The sequence below is a fragment of the Temnothorax longispinosus genome, chromosome 3, assembly GCF_030848805.1.
Source record: "Temnothorax longispinosus isolate EJ_2023e chromosome 3, Tlon_JGU_v1, whole genome shotgun sequence".
Lineage (NCBI taxonomy): Eukaryota > Metazoa > Arthropoda > Insecta > Hymenoptera > Formicidae > Temnothorax > Temnothorax longispinosus.
In genome coordinates this window covers 17,410,788-17,428,361 of record NC_092360.1, presented here as the reverse complement: position 1 = coordinate 17,428,361, position 17,574 = coordinate 17,410,788, and the positions used below count along the sequence as shown (strand labels likewise).

The 17,574-nt window shown below is 38.5% G+C and overlaps 1 protein-coding gene across 1 annotated transcript; it reads left to right on the top strand.

The window, feature by feature from the left end:
- Positions 1-13,754: 13,754 nt before the first annotated feature.
- LOC139810084 (uncharacterized) lies at positions 13,755-16,538 on the top strand. The gene is made up of 5 exons (XM_071773413.1): positions 13,755-14,150; positions 15,207-15,273; positions 15,364-15,577; positions 15,816-16,088; positions 16,281-16,538. Exons 1-5 carry the CDS (start codon positions 13,847-13,849, stop codon positions 16,536-16,538), a joined length of 1,116 nt encoding a protein of 371 aa, XP_071629514.1. The 5' UTR covers positions 13,755-13,846.
- Positions 16,539-17,574: the final 1,036 nt, after the last annotated feature.

Below are 17,574 nucleotides of genomic sequence, written 5' to 3'. Positions count from 1 at the left end.
ATTGTACAAAGAAAAAAAAAATATAATGTGATGTTTGATATAATAATAAAAAAATGTGATGTTTTAAGAGAAGAATATCTACCGAAATTAAATTTCACAGCGTGTAGTTTATAAAACTTTTAAATTTAAGTACTTGAAAAACGGAGATTGGACTGCCGAATGCAGCTCTCACAGTTATCACTACCAACTTCGATCAATGCTCGTAGGAAACAAGGATAAGAAGCGGGAAGATTTATATCTAATGACTAGGGCCCAGACGTTCGGGCACGGAGGCCGGGCACGAGCCGAGAACCGCTGCGCGTTCGTCAAACATCAAGTCCGATCGCCGAACGCTCCGAGGTTTCTGGCTTCGAGGCTACCCCCTCCACAGCCACGGCTATGTAGCCTGCAAATGGTGTTTTGTTATCACCTTTGTTAATTGTTTTGCAGGAAAAGAATGGAACATTTGGCCCTATAGTCCAAAACAACCTCTTTAAATCTGAAAATGTTCTTGTGAAAGCATCAAATTCGGGAAAATTAACATCAAGTCTTGTGAGATCATGGTTTCAAGAAGTTTTTCTCTCAGCGTCTAATGCAAAGTCCATTTTGTTATTAGATTCGTGGAGTGGTCAACATTCATCAACTTTTGAACCTATTTTAAGAACAAAAGAGTACCTAAAAATAGAAACCATTCCTGCAGGAATAACTGGTAGGATTCAGCCTCTTGATGTGTTCTTTTTTAGGCCGTGGAAAAACTTCTTGAGACATTTTTCTGACATTGTCATTCTCTACAACTATAACATAAATTTACATCTCCGTAATAATATAATTAAGATCCAATCACTGATTCATAATCAGTTTTCTTCTCCCAGATTTTCAAATCTTATTAGTTATGCGTGGTACAAAAGCGGTTATTTGGAAGAAGAACCACCTGAGTTTGAAAATCCCATAAAATTTTGTTTCCAAGATTGTGCAGCATTTTGCGATTTGTGCACAGTTATTGCCGTAATAAGGTGTGCGTGGTGTAAGAAATTTTTATGCATCACACACTTTTTTACGGAATATTATTACTGTAAAAATTATTCTCAATAAATTAATAATTATAAAAATTGAGGATATACTGAAATAGTGAGAGGCGAGGGGACTCACTTTAATCAAGCACCCCGAATAGTGAGATGCGAGGGGACTCACTTTAATCAAGCACCCCGAATAGTGAGAGGCGAGGAGACTCACTTTAATCAAGCACCCCGAATAGTGAGATGCGAGGGGACTCACTTTAATCAAGCACCCCGAATAGTGAGAGGCGAGGGGACTCACTTTAATCAAGCACCCCGAATAGTGAGATGCGAGGGGACTCACTTTAATCAAGCACCCCGAATAGTGAGAGGCGAGGGGACTCACTTTAATCAAGCATCCCGTTAAAATAAGCACAGAAAAAGGTTTAAAATCGGTCTGCAGTAAACCCTGAAAACTGTAATTTTTATTGGCTAACTGCAGAGCATTTCAAACCAGAAGAATTTTTGTAATTTTAATCGCCATATTGGATCCGCCATTTTAAATTTTGTAACTATCCTTAAACTCGCACCATTGCCGAAATAAAAAAATACGTGTCGATTATTTTTCGATGTTCTACAAGTATACCAAGTTTCATTAAAGTCGGTGAGTTACACTTCCGTAAGTCTCCTTGTGAGATCAGCGTCTTCCACAGGAATATTCGGTAGTTAGGTTGTGACCGGACGGCACGAGTTTGAGCCCGATTCCGGCGGATAATATTCCTATCGGACGGTCGCCACTCGGTTTAACCTTAGACTACCGAGAAGGTAAGTTCGCATCAACGCCCCGATTATTCGCAAGACGCTAATAGGATTTCTTTATTTCAGAATGATGTCCCTGATGGATCACCGTTGCTGCTTCTCATCCCTGGATCCTCGCTTTACATCGCATACCAGATAGAGGTAAGTAAGGATAAAATAATTATATCCTAATTATGTGAATTTTGTTTCAGACTGATGTCCCCGTTGGATCAGCGTTGCTGCCTCTCATCCAAGGATCCTCGCTTTACATCGCATACCAGATAGAGGTAAGTAATTATAAAATAATTATATGATAATTATTTTAAGTTTTGTTGCAGATCGACGCCCGGAATGGATCGCCGTTGCCGTTACCCGTCTCTGGATCCTCGCTTTACCTCGCATACCAGATAAGGGTAAGTTCCGATAATTATGTTTTATTTATGTATTAATTCGCTTCTTTTCTTTCAGGTTCCCGCCTCGGATGGATCGCTGCAGTTGCTGCTCTGCTTCCCCGGATCCTCGCTTTACATCGCATACCGGATTGCCGCTGGCCAACGTTGGATCATCGCCGAAGGACAAGGTAAGTAGAAGGTAAGTATCGATAATTTTTTATAATTAATCAGGAGAATTTGTTTCAGATATAATTAATCTTTAATTCCAGATCATCATTTCAACATTACAGGCCGTTTCACAATATCATAAAGGTGTCTCACAACGCGAGTTTCTCGCCTCGGTGTGAATGTCGCTTTATTTTAATAAAGTTGCACAATTATTCAAATTGTGTATCTTGGCTGATTTATTTAGTCGATACGATGCTTTTATTCCAGATAATTATTCCGATCGGAGGACTTTGTTCCCCGTGATTGTTAAACTATGATCACGCGCTCGGCCGTGATCATCACTCTATCATACAATGTTCGTGCGCAGATGTAACGAACGAGTATTCGGTGGTTAAATACAATGATTAATAATGTTCGCACAATATTCCGTATCCGCGTGACCCAATGCTCGTGGTTGTTATATACTCGATATTTGCACTTCCGTTAATTAACAATGTATCCGAATTTCAACTCGCGTATTGTTGCTAACACTCGATTGTATTTGGCAATTAATTGCCCCTCGCTGTTAGTTAAGACGAGTAATTTTACGCGATAGTACGCGGGAGTAAGGTATAACGCGTATGCCGATCGTACGGAGTGTGATAAGTGTGTTCGCCACGGCTATACCCGAGAGGCTGCCTCGAGCGGTCGCTCTCGCTTGGGCTCCCCACTTATGCCGGATCGCTCCCACTCCTCGAACTTTCTCGATTGTCCATTGTTCGCGGCCGGCACATCTGGCGCGATCATGCGAAAACACGATGATTTTCACTACCCTCTTGCATGCCCTTTTGCGCATCTTCGATTTACGCCCGTTCTAGAAGGTTCCCGTGGAAATTTCCACGCACAACGCAGTGCAAGAACCTTCCTTCCTTGGCACCGCTGCACCAGGTTTCCGCTTCCGGAAATTTCTTGACGCGAACGACGCCGACCTTTGCGCACCTCCTCGGAGATGCCCCTGATGGTGAATTTGGGTGTTCTTCCTGTAGATGACGTCCGGGTGACGTCTGTGTCGTCGGCCGTTGACGCCGACCCCCTGGTTGGGTTTCTCGGGAGCTGGTATCACATCTCCGGGCCACTGTTCCTGGAGATGATGCGTTTCCCGGGGATCTTGTCGGAGCACGACGTCGACCCCCTAGGCGAGTGTCCCAGGACCTCTCGTGACGGATTCCGTCGTTTGTTCCCGGGGAAAATGCGTTTCCCGGGGAACTCGTCTGACCTTGACGCCGACCCCCTGGGAGGGTGTCCCAGGTCCTGGTGAGACGATCGCATGGATGAATTCCTGGCGAAAATGCGTTTCGCCGGGATTTCGCCGGACATTGGCGCCGACCCTCTGGAGAGGTTCCTCTGGTCCTGGCGAGTCCGTCAGACCCCTCTTTCCCTGGAGAAGATGGTTTTTCCGGGAACTTTGTATTTTCACGGCACCCACCTCATGGACGCGCGTACCGGGGGATGTTCCTCCGTGCCCCCAATACGGGTTACCGCCGTAACTCTATGTCAGCGCCTCGGAATATACGCGTTTTATCCTTATACGATAATTATCGCTAAACTGTACCGACAATCGCTAAGTAATATGATACCTTTTCGATCGGCGGTGAGTCAAAGCATCAACTAAATCTTATTTTGTATCTCTCGGCCAGATATATTTTCTAACCTATAAGTATGCGAGATTTTCGCCGTTTTACCGGCCGTTATGCTATCCAGCCTGCGTCTAATGAAACGCGAATCTAAATCTAAATGACCATACTTCAACGCAACTTTACGATATTTCTTTAACGAGTTACCTTTTGAAACGTAGTAGCGCAGTAAGCGTAATCTTATACTTATCGGCTCATGGCCTTATAACGAAACAAACTAAACGTACTAAGCAAAAACCAAAATGGCAAGGAAGATCAACAAGAACATAAACGGGTATTTATATATGTCTAATTTTCCGTATGCCTTCTTCGGCATCGGACTCTTATATCTAGAGAAAGAAATAGCCATATGGGCCTGATGCGGTCTTATTAAGGGCCGGGTAAAGTTAATTCGGCGAAAAAAGGCATGTTTTTAAGATTTTTTTTTGGCGTAACGGATAGTGTTTGTTTATTGAAAAATTTACATATAATAAAGTAACATTTGAATAACATTCTCCTAAATTTTTATTGCAAAATATTCAAAATTGAGCGAGTGAAAATTAAACCCCGGAGGCGCCTCGAAAAAAAGTTGGTTTGCGGTGTGCACCATAACTCGCAACAGAATCATCTGAAACAAAAAAATCAAAATGCATTTGTTAAAGGAGATGTTTCTCGAGGTAATGACGGGAGGATTTTTTTTCGATTTTTCGATTTTTCGTAGCACTTGGGAGCCAAAAACCCAATTTTCGCTAAAAAAAATCGGCTAATTTGTTGTTGAAAAATTAGTAATTATTAAAAAAAACAAAAATCCTCCCGTCATTACCTCGAGAAACATCTCCTTTAACAAATGCATTTTGATTTTTTTGTTTCACAATCAGATGATTCTGTTGCGAGTTATGGTGCACACCGCAAACCAACTTTTTTTCGAGGCGCCTCCGGGGTTTAATTTTCACTCGCTCAATTTTGAAAATTGTGCAATAAAAATTTAGGAGAATGTTGTTTAAATGTTACTTTATTATATGTAAATTTTTCAATAAACGAACACTATCCGTTACGCCAAAAAAAAATCTTAAAAACATGCCTTTTTTTCGCCAAATTAACTTTACCCCGCCCTTAAATAGAAACTGGAAAACCCGAATGATCGCCTGGATTTCGCGCCTATTCCTCACGACGAGTCTCTCCTTCGTACTCGCCGGGAGATTTATTCTCATCTTGCATCGTATGCGTTCGCCGTAGCGCAGGCGCCGTTTTTTTCTTATCTCGAACATCAATGAACTCGCGAGTATTTTTGCTCCGCCCGCTGTCCGGGAGTGCGGTCGTCATCTCCGCTCGCTCCTCCGGTTGCTGCGTCCGCTGACTCGTTCCTTGCGGGCTTTCACCCGCTCTCGCCTGCCTACCCGAAGTGTACGGTTGCAAGGTTAGACCGATGCAATGATACTCGCAACAGAAATGCTCTAAATTCAGTAGCAAGCCAGAGAGATAATAGTTGTGCGTAACAAGCAGTAAAAGCATGCTAAATACCTGCAACAAAATAGCCCGAAGGCAACTCACGGCAGAAAATATATTCACTTAAAGCAGGAGCAAAGACAACAAACACACAACGTTAATTACGTCGAGGAGAGAGAGAGAGAGAGAGAGAGAGAGAGAGAGAGGGGGGGGAGGGAGGGAGAGGGAGGGAGGGAGGGAGGGAGGGAGGGAGAGAGAGAGATAGAGAGAGAGAGAGAGAGAGAGAGAGAGAGAGAGAGAGAGAGAGAGAGAGAGAGAGGAGAGAGAGAGAGAGAGAGAGAGAGATGAGAGAGAGAGAGAGAGAGAGAGGGAGAGGCTGAGAGAGAGAGAGATTTGATGATTGATTGATTAATATACTTATGCCCAAGCAGAGCTAAAGGGCAAAGGTAACATAATAGTATTACAATAAAACATGGTAAACTGAAATATAGAGAACACGCTACTTAAGTATGTACAAAGCTGATTAATATGACTGTACGCAACTACAACTAATAGCCATTATCGCAAACACGGCATAAAATTAGGAAAAATAATCTAACAGAACTAAATTAAGAAAAACTAATATCACAGGAATAGTTCCACGCTAGAGCAAGGACCAGAAGAAATGTGAGTAGCAGGAACAGGAGTGACAGGAGCTCAGTCCATGAATTCCAATGAAAACAGATATGAACGAAGACGACTCTTGAAGGCTAAAATAGTGGTTGCAGACGTGACATTTTCAGGGAAAGAATGCCAGAAGTTCATAGCCGATATATGAAAGGAATGACGATACATTTCCGTTCTGAAAGCTGGAATCTGAAAGATTTGAGAGGAAGAATTACCTAAACGTTCTGACCTTCTAAGTGACGGGCTAAGTGGAGTAAGAAGTTCACTAAGATACGTTGGCGAGCCCATGTAGATGATGCGATAGGTCTGACACCCGAGAAAATATAGTCTTCTATTCTCTACAGACAGCCACCCAAGGCGACGTCGATATTGCGATAAATGCTCATCTTTACGCAGATTATAAATAAATCTAATGCAGCAGTTTACAAGTCTCTGCAACTTCAGATTAAGTTCCTTGCTCAGGCCGTGATAGACAAGGCAGCAGTAGTCCAGATATGGCAGCTCAAGAGACGTCACTAGCCTGATTCTAAGTTCCGTGGAGAGGGAATTCATATTGAACTTTAATTTGTAAAGCGCATGATGAACTCTCTGCGAGACATGCGAGACATGCTTTTTCCAGGAGAGATTCGATTCGAAATAGACTCCGAGGTTCTTCACCTCCCTTACATATGGCAAAGGCGTATGATTAACAGTTATAGGCGGTAATGAGTCCAGATCAATGTTGTTGATGTTTGTTCCACTACCAAAAATGATGACCCTGGATTTTGCAGGGTTCAATTTCAAACCATTATCATTAGCATAATCAAAGATAGCGTTTGCATCTTTTGAGATCAAATTGAGATTATGAAGGAGATCAGCAAGAGCACAGGAACGATAGATCTGGATATCATCAGCAAATATCATGTATTCAGAGTAGATCAGAACCTTGCCTATGTCATTAATGTAGAGGGTAAACAGAGGTGGGCCAAGTACAGAACCCTGAGGTACCCCACATAGCGTAAATAACCAAGAGGAAAAGTTACCCTCGTCATCGACAACAGCCTGAGAACGACCAGTGAGGTATGAGTAGATCCAGATAAGAGTAGGGACAGAAAAACCCAGCTCTTTAAGTTTAATCAGAAGACGCAAATGAGGCACCGTGTCAAACGCCTTGCTAAAATCAAAGAGGATCATAATAGTAATGAACCCAATGTCAATCGCTCTCTTTATGTCGTCGCAGACTCGCAGAAGCGCAGACTGAGTATTATGACTAGGACGAAAAGCAGACTGTCTCACATTAATAAGATTGTGCTCAGTTAAATAGTCGCTGATCTGCGAGGCAACGATACGTTCGAGCACTTTGGATAGCTCTGGCAGATTGGCTATCGGTCTCGTGTCTGACGGGGATGACGGGATACGAATCTTCGATAGAGGACGAATAAGCGCCCGCTTCCACTGAGACGGAAAGGTAGAATGTTCCAGTGAATGATTGAGAAGAGCCGTCAACTGCAACGAAATTACAGGCCAAGCCAGACGCAGAATATAGAGAGGAATACCGTCTACTCCCGCTGCATAGGAATGAGGTGGTCTCGTGGAGATAAGCTGAAAGATCATGCAAGGCGTGATCGCAGAAAAAACGAATTCAGGACGTTGGGGTGGACAGGGAACACAAGCTATAGCAGACATAAAGTCATCGAATAAGCAAGGCGTATGAGCATCAGAAACAGAGACAAAGTGTGCATTCAATTGATTTGGTGTGAAGTAATGCAGTGGAGAAACAAGGGAAGACTTGACAAGGCCTAAACGAGCTAATTCTCTCCATAGCTTTGCTGGGTCGGTAATGGATTTAAGTGAGTTAAGTTGAAACTCACTTTTAGCACGCTTAATATCTGAATTTAACTGGTTGCGAAATTGCCTGTATAAGGAATAACCGAGTACGCTATTTGAACGCTTAGCACGCCTGTATACTTGGTTGCGAGTACGAATTCTGGTCTTAAGTTCGCTTGCAAGCCACCGCACAGGGGGCTTTTTAATGATAAATGTACGCTCTGGAGCAACCACATCCAGAGTGTCAAGTAAGATTTCAGACAGCACAGAACAAAATCTATCAACATGAGACACAGAGGATTGGTCATAGCTAACTTCGCCACAATCAGTAGTAACATTTGCACACGCCACAACTTCAGGGCTCACAGTTAAGGATCGGAGATGGTCCTGGAACTTATCCGCAACAATAGTCCGATAACAACGCCTCGCAATGGTACGCTCAGTAGCCAACCTCTCGCCCAGTGACAGCGATACTTCGATCAGATCATGCCCCGCAATGAATGGGCACTCAGATTTGTAAAATCTGCGGACCTTCTCACAGTCGTCAACCGCTAGGACATCAAGCCATGAGTCAGTGGTAGCCGTGTGATACGTGGCTTCGGATTGAATAATAGTCATAGAAAGGCTAGACATAAACTCACGCAAGAAGTTGGCTTCAAAGCTGTTTGACAGTAGATTACAATTTAGATCGCCGCCAATGATAATATTTTTATAGAGATGAGATACATTAGTGAGTGCTTGTGCAAAATCTTGGAAAAGAAAACCCTTGGGTCTCCTATATACAGACGCAAATAGTATAGTTTCGTTACATGGCAGTCGAATTTCAATCAGAAGAAATTCAGGAGCATTAAGATGAGTTGCAACAGAAGACGCAATTAGCTTAGCCTTAAGTGAATGATGGAAGAGAGAGAGAGAGAGAAAGAGAGAGAGAGAGAGAGAGAGAGAGAGAGAGAGAGAGAGAGAGAGAGAGAGAGAGAGAGATAAATGGGTGCATGCAAATTACATACATAGGAGAGAAAGGAAAAATACGAGAAATATATGTCCTTGTCTAACGAGGCATCTTTACGACATATCTGTCAAAGCTCGTTCTTTGAAACGGCTTCATAGATCGCGGAATCTTTTTACAGGAGTAAAGTTTGGGTACTAATGAAAAGTGGGATTGTAAAATAATTAGTAATAATTGAAAAAAAAATGTAAAAATGCCTAACGAGGCATCTGTACGACATATCTGTCAAAGCTCGTTCTTTGAAACGGCTTCATAGATCGCAAAATCCTTTTACAGGAGTAAAGTTTAGGTACTAATGAAGGGTGGGATTGTAAAATAATTAGTAATAATTGAAAAAAATGTAAAAATGCCTAACGAGAGATATCTGTACCACATATCTGTCAAAGCTCGTTCTTTGAAACGGCTTCATAGATCGCAAAATCTTTTTACAGGAGTAAAGTTTAGGTACTAATGAAGGGTGGGATTGTAAAATAATTAGTAATAATTGAAAAAAAAATGTAAAAATGCCTAACGAGAGAGGCATCTGTACGACATATCTGTCAAAGCTCGTTCTTTGAAACGGCTTCATAGATCGCAAAATCCTAAAACAGGAGTAAAGTTTAGATACTAATGAAGGGTGGGATTGTAAAATAATTAGTAATAATTGAAAAAAATGTAAAAATGCCTAACGAGAAAGAGATATCTGTATCATATATCTGTCCTGGTTCGATTGCTGTGTACGAACCAGACAATGTAGCCAACCCCGAAACTGCCCACAGCTGCGTGCGCCATCGCGCCATCTCTCGCAAGATCCGTGAACTACTGCTGTGACATGATTGCTGCTCTGCGTGAATATTTTTGTGAAAAATATACACGATCGTTTCAAAGCTCTCATTTTTATTCCAGGCTTTCAATCTCAATTTCAAAGGTACGTTATTGTTTGTGCACGTCTTATGAAGGGTAGGAAAGTTTCATTTCGTACATATTACTTATACAACTGTTTGTATTAGAAAATGAGGTTATGAGGTGACAAAATTTAAAAATTTTTTTCAATTATTACTAATTATTTGACAACCCCACCCTTCATTAGTACCTCTACTTTACTCCTGTAAAAGGATTTTGCGATCTGTAAAGCCGTTTCAAAATGAGACCTTTGACTGTAATTGTCGGTAATATGAACGGCTTTAGCATCATCTTAACGTTGTACAAAACAATGGGGAAACGTGGGTATACTTGTTTGCGAGACCTTTTTAAGCATATACCGTCGATTCAAACATTGCAATTGACAATTAACAAAGTTCCTTTTTGTCCTGGATTAAATCCTTTCATTTTGAATCACCTGCAAAATATAGTTTTAAAGATGTTAGAAAAACATAAAGTATGTATTTTTATGTGGGATGAGATGTCAATACAACTCAAGCTCACTTATGATACCCGGAAGGATATTATATGTGGTCTTAAGGATTGGGGTAGTAACCGTACGGGAAAAATAGCCGATCACGTTTTAGTCTTTATGTTACGTGGTTTAAAGTCAGGCTGGAAAATGCCTATTTCTTATAACTTTTGTAATAAACAAACAAAAACCGCGCAGTTAATTCGCTGTATAAAAGACCATGTTAGACTAATTAACAATATAGACTTCCACATTGTTGCTACCGTTTGTGACCAAGGCTCATCGAATGTAGCAGCGATAAAGGAATTACTATTACACACCGATATGAAGAGAAATTTTAAAAAAAGACCACAACGTAAGTAATTTATTACTTATAATTTTTATTAAAAAAAAAATTTGTTGTTACGCACATACAATATACAATATTTAATTCAATTATAATATTATAACTATTACAGATGAAACTTTTGAAGTGGATAATGCAGAAATTGTTGCATTGTATGATCCTCCACATCTCATTAAAGGTATCAGAAACAATTTATTAACAAAAGATCTGACAATAAACTGCAAAAATGATAAACCAATAGAAATAGCATTGTGGGAAGTTATTAAGACCGCATGGTTTATAGATAAAATATAAATATACGGCCTTTATTTAAAAAAATAACACAGGAACACATAGTAGAAAATAAAATAAAGAAGATGCGCGTAAAACATGCAACTCAAGTATTAAGTGGAACTATGGCTAGTTTCATCGAAACTGTAACAAAATCAAAATGTAAGTACATAGTAAGTAAATAGTAATTTAAAAAAGGATGTTTTTTTAACGCATAAATTTTTTGTTTTTTATGCGTTAATGATCAGTATTTATAGTTTGAATTTGAGTTTCAAGATAGTCTTAAGTTTATTTTTAGATACTCCGTAGTCAATAAAGTCATCCGTACAATATCTAAAAATAAACTTAAAGATATCTTGAAATTCAAGCTTGGACTGTGAATATCGGCAAATATTATAGATTTAAAATGTAATACAAAAACATAGAAGAAAGTTTAAATAAATGTATATTTAAAAATATAAAATAAATTTAAAATTTTTTTATTCTTTATTATATTAATATAATTTAATGTATGTATGTTACAGGTAGTGTATCCATAGATAATAAGGAACTGAAGATCAATACAGAAGAGGGTATAGCAACAACCAAGGATGTGCATTTTTTTAACGACTTATTTGACTCAGTTAATGGATGTGAAAAGGTAATTGATGATTACAATAAATTACGACGTCCAGTGTTTGATGATAGTATTCATCATGAGTTTTGGGTGAGTGCGAAGAATGAGCTACGTAGTATGTATTACGTAGAAAAAATATCGCGTAAGATTGTTAAATCGGTTCCAACTTTGTCTAACTGGCTTTTTACTATAAATGGGTTTAAAAAATTGTGGAAAATTGTTAATGAAATTTTTTATTTCAACACATTAAATACGCGTTTTTGTAATCAAGATCCATTAGAAAATTTTTTTGGTCAAATCAGAAGTCATGCTGTTCGCCATGTAAATCCGACACCTCGACAGTTTGAAGATTCTTTTATTACTCTGTTAATAAATAATATGAAATCTGTTTCTATTATTGGTGGTAATTGCGAAATCATTAAGGATGATTATTTTATGTTGTTTTCATTAGAAGAATATTTTAAAGATAACGTTTCAAATATTGAAGTGCAAAATATTGATCGCAACGACGAACGTGATGACGAACCACATGATTTAATTACTGACAAAATTGTTGCCGATGAATCAATAGTCACATTATTGCTAGATAATTCACAAGAAATTATTACATTAATTTTGAGAAAAGTTAATGATTGTTCAGATTGTGCTAATAGTTTAAAAAATAGTGAATTTTTAGTTTGCGCCAGACAGATTATAAGCTGTGTTAATAAATTATTAAAAACGCGAGCTCATCGACGTAATGTTCTCAAAATAGTATTACAGCATTTAAAAGATTGGAATGTTAATATGAATTGGTATGAGTGTTTTGAACATCGCAATAACATATTTAATATAATAGTACTCGTAGTTAAAAAAAAAACTATAATATATTGGTGTGAAAAAAAAATTTATTACTTAATGATAATTTTGATGACAATGCGATTTAACAAAACAGATTTATAAATTAAAACGTATGCATGAATGTTTTACAAATAAAATATACAAGCAAAAAAATGTAACAATAGAAATTTTGTTAGAAAACAAACGTAACATTTTTATAATTGTAAATTTTTATTTAAGATTTTATTTTGTTTATTTTAACAAAAATTAATTAGAAAGTGTGAGTGCGTAGTTCAGTCAATGAAAAAGATACGATTTCTCTACTCTGGTGTCATCTACCTGAAGAAGTCATGCTTTCTTTAGAAGGCATGCCTTCAGGTGGTGGTGGTGGGGATGCCATCGGAGAAAAGATGTGAAGTCTTAGCAGTAGCGGGACATATCGCATCTGAGAGAATTTTCAGGGAAGATGTCTGCTCTACCGGGCTATTACATAGCGGCTATCATCGGAACAAAACGATGATAGTTGGGTGGAGTAAAATTATCTTCAAGGGAGTACGTATACTTGTGTGTACAGGTATGTGTGTGTATTTAAAAATATATAAATATAAAATATTGTATATTTTCATGTATAAAAAAAATGTATTTTTGTGTCATGTTACTTTGTATTTGTAGTGTGTTTTATTATGTTCGGTGTGTTTTGTATTATATGTTAATTGTATTGTATGTTATATTGTATATTTATCATTACTATATGTTATTGTCATGTATGAATGAGTGAGTGTGTGTATTGCAATGCCGTGGAGCATAAATTATGCTATGCATTGCATTTTTTAACCACACCGGATATTTTACGTGTATTAAATTTTGAAAAATGCATTGCATAAAAACATTGAACTTAAAACCATTGTAAATATAAGACCGAATTATAAATAATGGCTTAAAATATGGCTCGGCGACATTGATACCTGGACATGATAAAGATGGCAAATGTTGGAACACAGTCGAAACTCGTGTATACATACACGTGTGTTTCAACATTTGCCATCTTTGTCATGGCCATATATCAATGTCGCCGAGTGCATGTACATATGTGTATATGTATAGATTTAAGTATAGCGCTATTTTCCCCTCTCTTGGTCACGTGACCCATATAGTTCGCCACGCTTGGGATCAGCCACAGATGGCGTTAGGTATATCTGACCCCCCCTGCCAAGTAGAGAGAGTTTGTACTCCCTGGGCTGCGTTCGAAAACGTCCCCTGCCAAGAGCGAGTGAGGTGGCCCGGGGAAGTGAATGGTGGGAGTTAGGGGACTGTTGGTTTTCGAACGCAACCCAGGGGGAGTTTTCAAACGGCTACTCTCCCCTAACCTATCCAAGTTTCCACGTGTTTTGCGCTATTTTACATCTATCTTTTGCATCGCGCAATTCGCGAATATTGTATTCACAGTTATTACTATTTTCAATATACTGTATTTTTACACACATACGCGCAGCGAGACATTATAAGAAGACGAAAATGGATAATGCTGTACGTCGAAAGCGTTTGATTTCTTTGGCCATAATAATCAGCCACAAATTTTTACAGTCCAGTTTGAGTGTAACAAATGAAAGTGATTCAGATGAAGAAATTAATAATATTTTGATGGCAAGACATCGGCGTAAATTGCGTGGTGCACGAAAGAAGCCATTGCGCATTGAAGGGTATATGGAAAAAACTGTTCAAGGTCTAACAGCAAGGCAATTTCGCGAGCATTTTCGCATGATTCCGAACACGTATGAGATTTTGGAAGCCAAGTTAGGCTTATTATTAAGTAAAGAGAGTGAGTAAAGAGAGTCTCTGGCAGAGCCATCCCTTATGAAAATGTGCCCTTGAGTGCTCAATGGCGGTCAGTGGGAATGTATGGTTGCCCTACAGTTGCAATGCGAATTATATGGAAAAGTTAATGGAAAATATTGAGTGACAATAAGATGAATGGAAACGCAATGGCAAGATTCGAATGACAACTTTTTCCATACAGGCGTAATGGAAACTGCTAATGGCTTATGAAGGTTAAAACTTGTGTATGGAACTTGCAATGCGAATTATATGGAAAAGTTAATGGAAAATATTGAGTAGCAATAAGATGAATGGAAACACAATGGCAAGATTCGAATGACAACCTTTTCCATACAGGCGTAATGGAAACTGCCAATGACTCATGAAGGATAAAATTTGTATAGAATTTTTCTACCTTCAGCTAATTTGTTTAGTGTGAATTGTAATGGAAATTCGTCAATGGTAAATGTGGCGGTTCGCGCCACCAGTGGTACATGCATCATCATCACGCCCGCGCGGTAACTGTATTACCGGCAGTTCGCATCGACGGCGCTAGGCGTCGCATCGTTCATGCATTCTCTCAAATTCAAGGTTCGGGACGGACTGGTATATGTATGAGACCCCCTACGGGACACCGAGGCAGATATTTTCAGGCGCTAGTTAGTCGCCTAAGGCAAGAGCTCCTATTAGATTGTCCGTTGAACCAAAGGCAATGGGAAATGAAGGCATTTATATTAAAGACAAAATAGTACCATTTATTAAAATGCCATTGAATTCTTATTGTTTCAGACGCAATGGAAATAAAGGCATTTTTGCCAAAGATAAAAATTTCCACACAAAATCCCATTGGTATTGCCAGTGTTAATACCAATGGCAATGCTAATGGCAATACCAATGGCAATACCAACGGCAAAACTAGTGGCAATATCAATAGCAATACCAATGGGATTTTGTGTGGAACTTTTTATCTTTGGCAAAAATGCCTTTATTTCCATTGCGTCTGGAACAATGGGAATTCAATGGCATTTTTTAATGGCAATGAAGGGCACATTTTTATAAGGGATTATTCCTGTTCGCAAGCAGTTGCTGTCTACATTATGGCTTCTTGCTACTCCTAATTCTTACAGGTAAAGATGCTTTATAAAAGTAGAATGTTTTATTTTATAGCTTATTTCTGTTGTCCAATAGTGCTACAGCACTATCGGTGTATATTGCAGGTCTGTGGGTGAACGATTTGACATGGGAAAATCATCTGCAAGTGATTCCTTTATTAGAATTGTTAAAGCTCTCAACGACATTGCTGGGGACGTCATTGTCTGGCCTCGAGGTGACCGGCGTATTGCTGTTCAGGAGATATTTCACCGCATTGGAAAGTTACCGCATGTAATAGGAGCTATAGATGAAACAAACATTCCAATTAAGGCGCCAAAGGTACTTGTCTGCAACTGGAAATAGACTTATATAAACATTTGCGTTTTGCAACAAGCGATACAAGTCGATACAAGTGTCGTTCTATCTTTGTTAGTGTTTAATGAGTAACAAAGATTGACACTTGTGTTGCTTATTAGAAAACGCACATATTCTTCGGAATAGTGTTTCTAATTAACGTAACGTTACGTGTTACAAATGTTCTTGTGCGGAGAACGTAAATGTAGTACTTTATTTCTAGGTAGACGCACGCTTTTACATAAGTAAAGATAAGGAATATGCCATAACATTGCAAGCAGTGTGTGATGCGGAACTTCGATTCTTAGACTGCTTTGCTGGATTTGCTGGATCAGTGGGAGATCGGCGTGTTTTTCGTAATTCAGATCTGTGGAAGGAGGTAAATGCAAATAGAGCATCTTATTTTGAGGATCAGGACTACATCATTGGAGATAAGGCTTATCCATGTCTGTCATGGTTGATACCACTATTTATTAATTTGGGCCAACTCACACAAGTAAGACATTTAAATTAGAAGTGGATTTTACAGCATGTGTTTCGTAGGCTGCTCCAAAATTTATTGACAGTGCTAAAAATGTATAGTACACGTGACGTATACTGTAGATCTTCAGCACTGGCAATGAATTTTGGAACACAGCCATAGTAGTGGAGAGACTATCATCTTTTATGCCTTTCCTGATTCTTACAGGCTCAGAAAACATTTAACACAGCACTTGCCAGTATGAAACAAGTTATTGAGAGATCATTTTCATTGCTGAAAGGCAGATGGAGACGACTGAAATTCTTGGACATGAATCGTGATGACATGATTCCCTTTGTCATCTTGGCAAGCTGTGTATTACATAATGTTTGTCTGGATAATGGATTGGAAGAATATGAAGACTTCATCATCGAAGGACACGATAACGGCGATGATGATGATGATGATGATAATTTTGTTAGGTAGCCAATAAATTTCCAGAATGATTCTGAAGGGATAGTAAAACGACAATATCTTGTAACATTAATTCGTTGATGTTTATTCAACTGGAATGGAATTCACACAGCCATTAAAAACCAAAGAAACAAAAGTTGTATTCTTAATTTCTAATAGCACATATTATTCTGTAATCACACAGCCATTAAAGACCATTCTTATAAAGGAACAAAAGTTGTATTCTTAATTTATAATAACACATATTATTCTGTAATCACACAGCCATTAAAGACCATTTTTATAAAGGAACAAAAGTTGTATATTCTTAATTTATAATAACACATTATTCTGTAATCACACAGCCATTAAAGACCATTATTATAAAGGAACAAAAATTGTATATTCTTAATTTATAATATAACACATTCAGTAATCACAGCCATTAAAGACCATTATTGTAAATGAACAAAAGTGTCACTTAATATCATCTTGTGTTAACCTAAAATTACCTTCTATCACGAGTTGCAATAAAATATCTTAGATAATTGAAAAAATATTTTTAATCAATAACAAAAATAATGCATTATGTAATACCTAGGGATCGATTCTGTATCTTGCGACAAGGTACAGAATCGACTTCCTGGTCTTCCTGTTGCAACATAATATAGCTAAAAATATTTTTTAGTCTACGAACAAAATTAAAATTCATTGATGACTAGTAAATTTTACGCACAAAATTTCTGCATAACAGCTCTAAAATATAGCTCTTTAGTAAGTATTTAAAGATTAACATTATATATGTAAAACTGCGCAAATTATATTTATGTAACTTATATATGTATATTATATGTAATAATAAAAAATTTAGAGGCTGTCAAAGACCTAAGCTCGGATCGCATGGCTTTTGATTCTAATTGTTCGTATATCGTTACGATCCTATTTCTCTTATTATTATTATTATTCACGTCGCCTGAGAAAGACGTTTCAAACTATTATTAACCGGCTATTGCGATAAATATTACCACATGCCTCGGTGGTCGAATTGGTACGACGCCCTACACGGAAT